Source organism: Myxine glutinosa, chromosome 2, assembly GCF_964187855.1.
Source record: "Myxine glutinosa chromosome 2, kmMyxGlut1.1, whole genome shotgun sequence".
Lineage (NCBI taxonomy): Eukaryota > Metazoa > Chordata > Myxini > Myxiniformes > Myxinidae > Myxine > Myxine glutinosa.
In genome coordinates, this window is record NC_136262.1 from 180,016,855 (window position 1) to 180,030,373 (window position 13,519).

The 13,519-nt window shown below is 47.5% G+C and overlaps 1 protein-coding gene across 2 annotated transcripts in view; it reads right to left on the bottom strand.

Annotated features, from left to right (window-relative positions):
* REST (RE1 silencing transcription factor) overlaps nt 1-13,519 on the bottom strand; it is a 60,995-nt gene that overhangs the window by 24,521 nt on the left and 22,955 nt on the right. For both annotated transcript variants that reach the window (XM_068106682.2, XM_078771990.1), the window contains exons 5-7: nt 13,362-13,484; nt 13,105-13,180; nt 10,558-10,641 (exon numbers count right to left, since the gene is read on the bottom strand). In XM_068106682.2, coding sequence (XP_067962783.2) covers nt 10,558-10,641; nt 13,105-13,180; nt 13,362-13,484 — 283 coding nt within the window. The remainder of the gene's footprint in view (nt 1-10,557; nt 10,642-13,104; nt 13,181-13,361; nt 13,485-13,519) is intronic.

The window sequence follows — 13,519 nt, forward strand, 5'->3', positions numbered from 1 at the left end:
CTCTCGCGCACGAGGTTACGGGCGCGCAAAATGGCGCCTTTGCGCACGTGGGTGTAGCGGCACCAAATCTGGCGGCGCCCGTGACCGTAGCAGCACCGGTGAATTGGGACCTCTTTATGATACAAATAAAGGCGCTCATGGTCCAGACAAGTGAAGACCTGAGGAATGAATTGGGGGTAATGGGGAACCGGATGGAGGCTCAGAGTGAGCAAATGGGGGCAATGAGGGATGAATTGGGGGGCAAAATGGGGGTAATGGGGGGCGAAATGGGGGGCAAAATGGGAGAAATGGGGGAACGGCTAGAAGCTAAATTTGAGGGGTTAGACAACGGGATAAAAGAGGTAAAGAATGGGTTAACGGGGGTGGAAAATAGAATGGCTGCCCAGGAGAATCAGTTAGAGGGGGTGAAAAATGGGTTAATGGGGTTAGAAAATAGGATGGAAGACAAATTGCGGGAGATAGGGGAACAATCCGCCCGGGAAATCGAACAGATGGGGAACCAGATAGAGGAGGTGAAAATCGGGTTGGAAAGTAAATTGGATGCTCAGAGGGATGAATTGGGACAGATGAGGGTAGCATCTACAAAAGAGAGGGAGGAGATGAAAGAGGAGATACGACGAGGTGTAAGTGAGGAGGTCTCGGGGGTACGCGAGGAGGTAAAGCGAGGTGAAAAGCGTACAGAGAAAGAGGTGAGGAATAATACGGCTAGGTTACAGGGGGGAATAGAGGGTCTGACGAAGGGAGTAGAACAGCTGACAGTGGGACAAAAGGAACTAGTGGACCAAGTGGAAAAGAACACGGAAATAATCGGGGGGGTTAAAAGCGACACAAAAAGAATTTAAAAATGACTTAATAGCGACACAGAGGCAATGGCAGATGGTACGTCGTAAGGGACTGACAATGAGGTTGGACGAGGTGACAGAGGTAATGGAGACAAAGGACCGGCAGGTGAGGATGCACATAGAGACGGTCACGGTAGCCTTGGAGGACGAACTTGAGGAGACGCACCGGGAAATAAAAGAGGTGAAGCAAAAATTAGAGGAAGTGGAAGAAGAGGTGAGTGAAATTAAGAAGAGACGGACAGAAACTAAGAGAGAAATACAGGAGGAGGTGATGGAATATGTACAAGGTCGGTGCTCAACTCATGATGTTCTGCTCACTAACCAAATAAAGAGTTTGCAGGTGGTGAAGGAGGTGAGGAGACGAGGTGCCAAGGTGAGTGGCGATATACGTGGAAATGTAGATGATGTGAGGGGAGCTTCAGTCGGCTTGGGGATTGGTTTGGATCCGGGTGTTCGTGAAAGGCCGTTGGTGAAGTGTGCGACAGGTCTGGTGTGCGAAAGAGGAGGTGTGCGAGAATGTCCGACTCTGGGGTGTGTGAGGAAAAAGTGCGCGCCAAGGAGTGAGTGTGCTGTCGAGAGTGAGTCGGTCGTAGCGCGTGTGCGAGGGAGCACATGGAAGCGCGGTGTGGTGAGTGTTACGGCGGAAGTAACGGGAGAGTGTGCGCAAGAGTGTGCGCGAGAAAGGTGTGTAACGGACGGGTGCATGAGGAAAGAGTGCGCTGTCGAGAGTAAGGGTGAGTGCGCTGTCAAGAGTGGTGATGAAAGTAGTGAGAGTGAAACGGAGCGTGAGTTGGTTGTGACAGGTGAGCGAGGATGTTCACCTGGAATGGAAGGATGCACACCTGGAATGGTAGAGCGTGTGTGGGAATGCACACTCGAGTTGGTAGTGAGGCACGTGGTTGGGTGTGCGAGTGAGAGCACACCTGTGATAGTCACAGAGGAGGTGACCGAGAAGGGGGCGCGAAGAGGTGTGTTGGTGAGGTGTGCGAGCGACGAGTGTGTGCAAAGGTGTTCGGTGGTCAGGTGTGTGACCAAGTCTGTGAGTGGAATGAGTGTACCTGGGTGTGTAAGAAAAGGTGCAATGACCAAGAGCAGGGAGACGGCTGGATGTATGAGCAAGAAAGGGGTAGCGTATGCGTGTAAGCATGCAGGTGAGGCATCGGCGGTAACCGGGTTAGCGGTTAGAACGACATTTAGCCGAGTCGGGCCCTCGGTGCGCGTCGGGCAGCTTCGCGTGCCGCGAGAACCAGCGGGGATCCGAGCCACAGCGGGTTCAAAAGGACCGCCGTACGTGATCCACGCTGGGCCGCGTTTCGAACGGCCGCGTCCGTGCTCCACTAGGCGGAGTGGGCATCCCGATAGGGAGGGACGTCATGGCGACCCCCTTTTGTGGAGACGTTCCGGCAGGTCGAGATCGGGCAATTGGATGGCTCCGCGCCGAGGTGGTGCGTGGGATCTCGGCACGGGTAAGCCCCCGTCCCTGCACCGAGTGCCGGACGCATCCAGCCGCCGGCACCAAAGAACCCGCATTCATTGCTCGGCTGTACGAAGCCGAGCTTTCGAAGTGAATTGGCGCACCGAGAAGATCTAATAAGTAGACGGGTGATGAGGTTAGTGTTTTGGACCCAAAATTAGAAAAAAAGCAAAATTTGATGATTGGTACAGTGATTGGCAGATGATTGGCAAATTTTTGATTGGCTGAAATTTGGTGAGCAAAATTGATAGTGGGACCTCCCCGATGTGGTGGGATGGACAATCCACCATCCCCCACAGGAAGGGGGGCAAAGGAGCACTAGAGTTATGGGGTGTATGGCAGTGAAAACTAGCCCGGGTGGGTTAGGATATTGTGTGTAGGGCCCTAGAAGATGACATTAGGTAACGTTAAGGATTAGGTAGTGACTGATACCTGTAGTGGGGACGCAGGTAGATTAGTGTGGATGATAATGACGTGGTATGTGCTTAGTTTAAAGGGAAGACGGGGAGCACTAAGTTAGCAGGGCAACAGGTAGTTGAGATGATGCCGTGTGAGTGTTGGAGGTGTATTCAAGTGTATTGAGCAGTGTGTGAGGAACAGGTGTGATTGAACAGGTGTGATTGCACAGGTGTGCAACTGAACAGGTGTGTGGAGCAGTGTTTGAGTGAGTGATAGTGATGAGTTGTGCTGACCAAATGGTCCAGGGAGAAGGAGGGTGCAGGTGGCACCAGGTATGATTGCACAGGTGTGCAACTACAGGTGAATGGAGAATGGTTGTGTGGAATACATGGAGTGTGAAATACATGGAGTGTGGAATATATGGAGTATTGGAATGGATGGTTGTGGAGTGAGTAGAATGGAAACTATGGAGTGGAGTGGATGGTGCGAAGGTGTGAATGGGGGAAGGATGGACCCCCATCACGAATACCCGGGGCGGGTAGTGTAAGTGTTAGGTAGAGGGTATAGGTAAATTGTGGTTGGATATTGGCATCTGTGGTGCGGGTGGAAGAATGGAATTTGGATGGGTGCATTAGTGTTGTGGAAATGGCTGGGCGTGTAGCCTGTTAGTGTGTGTAGTTGGTTTGGGCACTCCACCACTGTGAGGATGTCGGCCAGGTGAGGCCGCAGGTGGGCTCTGGGAGCCGGTAGTAGTTGTTGTGGATGGGGCCCGAGGATCCGGAGGACGGACCCGGGTAGCCCAGTGCCAGAGGGCACCAAGGGGTGACAGAGCCAGGAGGGGCCTTCCCCAGTTAGATAGGTTAGGGTGAGGAGCAGGTAAGCTCGGGAGGCAACTGCAGTGGTGGAGGTGTGCAGGTGGGTAGACCTGCTGGGAGAGCTACACGTCACAGCCCAGAAATTGTGCAAGGGCACCGGGAGTTGAATCGGGGGAGTGAGACCCCAAATTGAGAAGAACCACAGTTTGGTCAATGGGAATTGGTTTTTAGAACCCATAGTGTAAGTTGGCCAATGGATTGGCAGGGAAAGACCCCGGGTAGTGTAAAGTGTGTTAAAGTCCTTTAGAGGATAGATAGGATTGGAGTCTCCTCGCACCATCTGCATCCACTCACCTGAGGTGACAGGTACTCCACACCATGCCATGTTTTGATTATTTTTTATGATGCAGATGTTTGGAATGTGAGACGCATCATGACGTGGGTGTGACATTGTGCTTGATGTTCCATCTCTCCCTCCTTATGAGGATTGATGACGAATTGGGTGATGGCAAATTTCGGTTAGAGGGATTGTGCAGACGAATTTGGTATTGAAGAAATATGGGGGAGACGTGACAGTAGCGACGAATTTGTAAATGTGTAGATTTTGTACATATGGGGTAAGGGCAAGGGTAGTGTAGGTGACAGGGGGGGTGACGTACGGTAGGGACGAGCTTTCTCACTTCGCTCTCCGTACGCATTTCGCCTTGCATTGCCTTATTGATGTGTACCCTTGTGACCTTACCCCTCGCTCATTTGTCTCTTTTGTCTCCCACATGACCTGTGCGCCATTGGGCGCCGAGGGGAGCGTGCGTGAGTCGGCCATTGTGCGCCCGGAACTCTCAGAACCAGCTGTCTGCATTGATGCACCACATGATGGACCACAGGTCTGTGGCCAAGCACCACTGATGGACCCCATGGGTTGGGGCATGGCCCCTCTGCTGGAACCGGCCATGAGGGCCCAAAATCTTGCTGGCGGACCTTGGCCACAGGGCACCGATGCCCCACAGGTGAACCACACGTAGTCGGCCCTGTGGGCCATAAATAAAGAAAATAAAAAAGGACACATTGGGTGCATTTTTCAGTTCAAATAGGCCGCCAGTAAGAAAAGAAAAAGAAAAAGACAACATCTGGAAGAACAAATAATAATAGCCAGCAGAGGGAGCCGAAGAGCAAGAGACCACCTGCAGGGTTAGGGGTTGTTGATTTATTTTTATTATTGAACATGCATTGAACACTGATGAACTGTGGTGACTGCACCGATTGGTGCTTGAGGGTGTGTTGGTGCGTTTTTGGGTGCTTTCATGGTGCATTGATGCAGAGCAGACTGTCTCCCCCCAGAAAGAACAATTACAGGTCCTGGGTTAGTTTTGTAAATAAAAGCAGAGTCATTGTAAATAATGCTCCCCACCGTCAGTGTGTAGTTTGAAGACCATTCCGCAATTCGGTTAACTGTGGGCGTAAGTCTGTTAGGCAGGGTGCAATGGAGCAGCGGGACACATTTATTTATGTTTTAAAAACTGTCGCACTCAGGGTCAGGTTAAAAGTAGAGGGAACTACACCTACGTGTCACACTAAATAAAAGTTGTAGGCCCGGTCGTGCCTAAGAGGAGGAGGGTGCAGTGTTGCGAATATGAGGACTGTATTTTTTCGATTGTGTGTATTATTGTTATTGTTTATTCTGCGCCTCCTGTCTCCGGAACTGTGTAAAGGTCAAAGGGCGTCCCATAATTAGTCCATAAAGCATCCACACTACAGCCAATCATAGAATACCCCTGTTCAATAGTTATATCTTATTATGTGTTTTAGGATAAGGCTGTGTCTCCCATTAATTGAAATACTCCATTGCACCAGTGAAAGAGATAGATTCCCTTCATTCCCATTCCCAAAAACCTCCATCCCCCCTTTTCGTCAATTGCCATTCGCATTGCCAACTGCATTTTGGGCGGTTTTCTCTTCATCCGCCATTGACCACGAGGCAGGGTTGGGGAAGAAAGGCGGGTCCCCACCTCGTCATAGAGGGGAGGAGTGAGTCAGCCCCACTCAACCAACCACGAACAAGGGGTTGGACTTGGAGAGGGTGTGGAGAGAAACATCGAGGAGGTTCGCGAAGGTTGAGGGGTGGGGCCTATATAACCCACAGGCAGGGCGTTTCCAAAAAGAGATGACCCTTTACCGAGAGACGAGAGGGAGTCCAAGGAGTTGAGTCCAACCAAGAAGTCCAGAGTTGAACTGCAGCTCGAGCCACCGCAACTGCATTTGCTGCAGCTGGAGCCACCGAAACTGCAGCCACAGCAGCGTGAGGCCTGGACGGCAGTTTGGAGCAGGGCCGCGGAGGAGCGGCGGCTGCCCAACGAGTCAATCGTGCTGAAGGACCAGTGGAACTCCCTATCCCGCCAGCCATCCATCTCCCGCCAGTGCTATCATCATTCCCCGAGTGAGTCTGTCCTTGTTTGTTCTGTCCCTGGGTTAATTAAGACTGTAGGAAAGCTAGCGTTGCACTGTGTATCTAATCTCATCTGTAAATAAACGTGACTGCTTTCTTCCTACTTATATGTGTAAATAATAAATCCAATTCCTCTTCTGTACGTCTTCTTCCTCTTTGTATTCGGTCGCTTTAGAGTTTTCCCGATTGAATAGCGGTGGCGCGATCCGGCCAAAGTTTGGGGCAAATCGGGTATTAGTCGAGGAATAACTGTTCGGTCGCGGTTACACCACCGCTCGGTCAAAATAACATCTTTAACCGCGTCCGTAACAATATATATAATCAAGCACACAGCCCTGCAATCTCCATAGACAAACATTGGGAGTAGAATGGGCTGTACTGAAGAGCTCAGTGACTTTCAACGTGGCACCAACATAGGATGCCTGCCATCTTTCCAACAAGTCAGTTCGTCAACTTTCTGCCCTGCTAGAGCTGCCCTGGTCAACTGTAAGTGCTGTTATTGTCAAGTGGAAACGTCTAGGAGCAACAACAGCTCAGCCATGAAGTGGTCGGCCACACAAGCTCACAGAATGGGACCACGGAGTGCTGAAGTGCGTAGCGTGTAAAAATCGTCTGTCCTCGGTTGCAACACTCACTACCGAGTTCCAAACTGCCTCTGGAAGCAACGTCAGCACAACAACTGTTCGTCAGAAGCTTCATGAAATGGTTTTCCATGGCCGAGCATCCACACAGAAGCCTAAGATCACCATGCGCAATGCCAAGCGTCAGCTGGAGTGGTGTAAAGCTCGCCACCATTGGACTCTGGAACAGTGGAAATGATGAGTCTCTTGAGTGAGGAGTCATGCTTCACCAACTGGCAATCCGACGGATGAATCTGGGTTTGGCGGACGCCAGGAGAACGCTACTTGCCCGAATGCATAGTGCCAACTGTAAAGTTTGGTGGAAGGGGAATAATGGTCTGGGGCTGTTTTTCATGGTTAAGGCTTGGCCCCTTAGTTCCAGTGAAGGGAAATCTTAACGCTACAGCATACAATGACATTCTAGATGATTGTGTGCTTCCAACATTGTGGCAATAGTTAGGAGAAGGCCCTTTCCTGTTTCAGCATGACAATGCCCCCGTGCACAAAGCGAGGTCCATACAGAAATGGTTTGTTGAGATCGGTGTGGAAGAACTTGACTGGCCTGCACAGAGCCCTGACCTCAACCCCATCGAACACCTTTGGTATGAATTGGAACGCCGAACTGCGAGCCAGGCCTAATCGCCCAACATCAGTGCCCGACCTCACTAATGCTCTTGTGGCTGAATGGAAGCAAATCCCCGCAGCAATGTTCCAACATCTAGTGGAAAGCCTTCCCAGAAGAGTGGAGGCTGTTATAGCAGCAAAGGGGGGACCAACTCCATATTAATGCCCATGATTTTAGAATGAGAGGTTTGATGTTTGGGTGTCCACATACTTTTGGTCATGTAGTGTATCTATACAGATATATATATATATAATTATATCTACATAATATATATATACACCATATATGAATCTGCATATATATATATACATACATATATATATATATATATATATATAGCAAAGGGATGGTGTATATATATATGCAGATTCATATATGGTGTATATATATATATATTGTTACGGACCACGGATAAGATGTTGGTTTTGCCGAGCGGAGGCCCCGCGGCCCTAACAGTTACCCCGACTAACCCGATTCCCGAACGTTGGCCGGATCGCGCCACAGATATTCAATATGGAAAAGACAAAAGCGACACGGATGTGAAGAAGAAGAAGAAGACGAAAAAAAGGGTTGGAAATAATACTAAATTTATTCCTACTATATACACGCTCAAAGTAACCAAGGAAGAAGGAAAGATAAGAAAATAATATACAGAAGAATTAGAGACACAGTGCAATTATTACCTTATACAAGCTTAATTAAATACCCATGGACAAGACACACAGAACAAACTCACGTACACAAAAGGATGGAAAGGCAGGAGGTGGATGGCTGGAGGGAGAGGAAGGTCCAATGGTACTGCAGCACGATCGGCGTGTTTAACAGCCGCCGTTCCTTCGCGGCCCTGCTCCGGAACTGCCGTCAAGGCCCCAAGTTGCTGTCGTTGCTGCTGTGGCTGCTCTGTGGACGTCGCGTGCTTTGCCAGGACTCGTCTGGTCCAACCACACAACTGGACAACGTGCTTGCTTCTTGCCCAACTCTCTTGCTTGGTCCAACTTTGGCGAGCAAGGCGACGAATAGCAGGCTTTGTGCTTCCCTGGATGATCTCTCGCAGTACCTTGCGCGCGCGCTTTTATAGCGCCTCCGGCGATCAAGCCGCCGGCCTTCAGGACACGCCCATCGGTGTGCTCACCTCGGCCCTGGTTGGTCGCGCGACCCTCTGGCTCCACCCTTGATGACGACGGGCGGGCACGCCCTTCTTCCCCGACCCGAGCACATGTTCAATGGTGGTTTTGGAGGGGATGTAATTGGCAATCGAGGCTTGGCAATGATGAAAGGGGAAAGTGAAAGGAATCTACTCTATTTCACTTGGTGCAATGGAGTGTCATCTTAATGGAAGACAAGGCCTTACCCTAATACACATAATAAAGATATAACTATCAACCAGGGGGAAATCTATGATTGGCTAACGTGTATGCTTTATGGAATTAACTACGGGAACGCCCTTTGACCTTTATACAACACTGGAGGCAGGAGGGTCCAGAATAAAGCAATATTGCACAACAATTTACTATACAATACAACACAATAAAAAAACACAATCCTCATATCCGCAACAATATATATATATATATATATATATATATATATATATATATATATATATATATATATATATATTATATATATATAATTATATATATATATACATACATATGCATATACTTATATATCCATACACTCCTCAATTTACGCTCCAATTATGTTCCTAAGAAACTGCATGTAAAACAAAAAAGCGTTACTCGGAAATGGTTTTCCCATAGGCATCTACGATATAATGTAAAGTGTGGTGTCTATCTGTGCGTTAGTACGTTCGGCTGTCTGCCATTTCCGGCAGCCATTTCCCACGTGCACTGCTTTTGAAAAGCTCCGCACGCAGGAAAAGCTCAACATTCAACCAGAAGAAATGTATGCTACCAAACAAGATACATTTTGAGCGTATAAATACAACATGGAATCACAGTTTGGTTGTTTATTAACGGTGCATTAAGGGACGACCCGGGCTGACAGGATGGTCTCGAGGTACGCACACTCGTCTCTAAGCTGTCTCGCCTGTGTTTGAATGGTGAATTTCTGCTCTAACCTACAGGGGACACCGCATCAGCAGAATAGCTGCAGACCTGAACAATTATACAACCGGTGATATGTCCTGCATATGAAAGGAAATGAGAGGAGAGAAGAGAAGCAACCGACCTAAGGTCATGAGAAGCACACCCTGTGCTGACTAACAACATAAATTGAGCTAGTTTTGGACATGTGGACATATACACAAAGAATTAAGTTAAGCACCCCCCCCGTTTTTTTACAACCTCGCACATTACAAGTTTGTTGTCGTCAAAACAGTGTAATATACCCATGATATTGCTATATTTTCTGGAGAAGTGATATTATGGTCACATAAAAACATAACAATCATGCCGTTTTCAATATTTTATTCTGAATAATTTAAGGTGAAATTTTTTGGGAATTTTAGGCATATTTTCACCTCAATTTAAGTATGGAGCTATAGGTCCATCACGGACAGTGTGGATGACGTTTATGTTTTCTAACGTACAGTCATTGTTCTGAGAAGACCTCTAGCGATCTTTGCGTCAATAACGTGTGTAGGACCCACGTGATCGGATCACTGACTCAACCCTACGTCTCATAGACCCTGTAAGCCGTCGTATGCGTTGCTGTGGCAGGTTGTTCCATTCCCGATGTAATGCACGTTCCAATTCATCCAGATTGGCTATTGGAGGGACCATCTTCGCAATTTGTCGTCCCAACATGTCCCAAACGTGCTCGAGGGGGTTCAACCTGCCACAGCAACGCATACGACGGCTTACAGGGTCTATGAGACGTAGGGTTGAGTCAGTGATCCGATCACGTGGGTCCTACACACGTTATTGACGCAAAGATCGCTAGAGGTCTTCTCAGAACAATGACTGTACGTTAGAAAACATAAACGTCATCCACACTGTCCGTGATGGACCTATAGCTCCATACTTAAATTGAGGTGAAAATATGCCTAAAATTCCCAAAAAATTTCACCTTAAATTATTCAGAATAAAATATTGAAAACGGCATGATTGTTATGTTTTTATGTGACCATAATATCACTTCTCCAGAAAATATAGCAATATCATGGGTATATTACACTGTTTTGACGACAACAAACTTGTAATGTGCGAGGTTGTAAAAAAACGGGGGGGGGGGTGCTTAACTTAATTCTTTGTGTATACATTAATGAACCCTTGGAGTGTTGGGTGTATGTTCACAAAAGGAACCTTAAAATATAGCAATTACAATGTTTTGTAATATTGAGTGGTGGTATATTTTTTTTACAAGTGTCAGTACCAGAGTGAACCCGCATGTGGCGAGTGAGGTGGGTTTTCTGCGAACTTCGATAAGAACAGTGCGGACAGCAATATGGCCTTTCTCCTGCAAAGACAACAAAATCGATCAACAACAGGTACACCTGGGTTGTACTTATGGAATGGAGATAGGATACAAAAGGGCCGTATCAAGAACGGATTCCTGGCACCGACATAGACCGTGGCTGAGATGGGAAGATTGTGTGAGGAGGGATATCAATAAGATGGGATTTGGTGAGTGGGAGAGAGTTGGCTGCAGACAGAGAGAAGAAGAGGAGTATCATGTTCAAGGCAGGACAGAATCTTGGTACCATTCTGCCTCACCCCTTATACAGAGAAGAGACAAAGAGTGGAAGAAGATATGTAGATATCCATATGCCAAATGGAATTTCTTCACTGAAATGGTGACCATGAATCATTGAGCCAGGTGAGCATTTTCTGCAATGGTTCTGACCAATAGGGGGTGCCTGCCACACATCCACCCTATTTAGGCATCCACTACACAGTTTGTGAGGGTTTCTATCTGGGAAAGAAGATATTACAGTTAAAATGGCTACTTCTGCCTTTTTGTTGCAGTCTGTGAAAGACAGACCAGCCATTGCAAACAAGTAGTGCTAGCTGCTACACTACTACCTGCAGTATCAGTCAGCCAACTTTTTTTTGACAATGTCAGCCCACCTCTTGGGAAGTGAATCAATCCAGGGACGAGTTTCTGGCATGCTGGTCGTCAGCATGAAGTGGATACGTCCATGGATTGATTCCTATGTTTATGATTTGTGAATAGTCAGCCAATGTATCAGGTTTTGGACTGTTCCCACCCAACCCAAATCCAATCCCCCTTTTCTTGCTACACACACTTGATGTGGCCTGAACTTTCCATTTTCTATCAAAATTTCAGTGAGAGCTAGACAAGGGGCCTAACCGGTAGGATATAATGGGATTTATGGTTCGCTTGTATGGTTTCAAAGAGGTGGTGAAGCTAAACAGTGTCCATAAACAAAGCACAAATCAAGTATTCATGACATTTTTGGAATTTCCTTTGGAAGCAACGGATGTGCAAAGTTAGATACATCACAGAAATCTGCTATATAAGAAAGCCGTTGGTCTGTCTGTCTGTCTGTCTGTGTGTCGCCATTTTTCTCAGAGATGGCTGAACGGATCTTCGTCAAACTTTCAGAGGTTCATCAGTGAGTGCCGGGAGTGTTTTAGGCAAGAAAAAAAAAGTTCGTTTTTTTGGATTTCGCTCTGTATCGCTCGATAGTGCCTAAGCCTTTTTAAATGAATGACAGTTATACACAAGTACACATTCGCATAAATAAATACAAAACAATCACCAGACATTTGAACACAAATAAATCATATTTAATCATTTCGCTCTTTTGGTTAAACTGCCAAAATCAAGACTCTCTGCTCACCTTCACTCCTTCATTCCTCTTTTCTCCCGCCTCTGGAACAAACTCCCTCACTCTCTTCAATCCCACTCCACCCTCAAAGTCTTTAAAACAGCTGTTCACCACCATCTCTTATCTTCCCCCATCCAAAACCTTGATCTTTTCTACCCCCGCTAATTTCACCCCAATTCCCCTTTTTGAAATACCAACTTCTGTCCTGGAAGTCCTTGGTGTCCTTGTGCTTTATACTTCAGCCTCCCCCCCCCCCCCTTCCCATGCCTCCTCCCCCCGGGCCCTCTCCCTTCCACACATCTCCCTGCTCTCGGATGTTGTGTTTGTGTGCTTCCCCTTTTCTCCCCATCTTGTCTTCCGCTCCCTCTTTTTGTGTATTTTGTTTGTCTGGTCGATTTGTTTGTGAAGTAAATGTTAGCTCTTTCACGAGCCTCGATTCAGTATACAAAAAAAAAAAAAAAAATCAAACAATTCCGGAAGTGTTCGAAGTTGGTAGTGCGGCTTCTTCTTCTTCCTGATCGGCATCACACTTAACTCAGAAACGTGATGAATGCCACATGCACCAGCATATATTCAACGAAAAGGTGATGAATCCCCTTCCCCCCCTGCCTCCCTCCCTCCCCTCCCCCTCCTCTCCCCTCCTCCCCCTCCCCCCCCCTCCTCTCCCCCTACCCCCTACCCCGCCGGGTACTTCTGCTAGTATTAAATAATGGGCAATAATTTAAAAGCACAGTATGTATTCAAAAGAACAAGATCAAGCCATAGCTAACCCAGCATACTCAAGTTACTCATCAGTTTTATGGTCTAATGGTGAACAATCCCAAAGGCATGGATAGGATCTTTGACCTTTGAAAGGTATTTGTGGAAATCCTAGTTCCAGGGTCATTACAATTTCCTGGCGAAGGGTACACGATTGTGGCTCAAGGAAAGCGTCGTTTAGGTGTTTTAGACAAAACGACCGATTGAACTGAAACAGCCACCGCGCTCTACATCTTTCGACAGGTTGTTGTTGATTTTAAAATAGCGTTTAGCTTGTTCCAACCCGTCATGAGAAACGCCGAATAATGACGGAATTGTTGTCGATGTGGAACCGGGATGAGTGCAGCTCGAGTGAGTGGCAGCCGTACCTGTGTGCGTCCGCATGTGCTGCAGGTAGTTGTTCTTACGATCCGAGAAGTAAGAGCACTCGGAGCATGTGTAGACCTAGCGCAGGTGGTTCACGGGAAGAAAAGGAAACAGAGGGAAAGAGTTTTGAATGTAGGAAAAGTGAAAGAAAAACCATTATTGTTTTGCAGAAGCAAATACACCTATATGGCACGTGGTAGGCATTCACCTGGTATCTTTTTCAACAATATGGGATGTGCTCATTCAGCAGCTTTCTCACCTTGCATGGAAAATGGTTGCGAAGGTGTTTCTTCCAGTGGTACCGACTGACAGTGCTGTATGGGCATAATGTGCAACTGAGTACGTGCAAAGTTCCTTTCGCCCCACTCGCCTGCTCATGATGCTGCAACGCAAAGTACAGAAACTTCAGTTCATTGA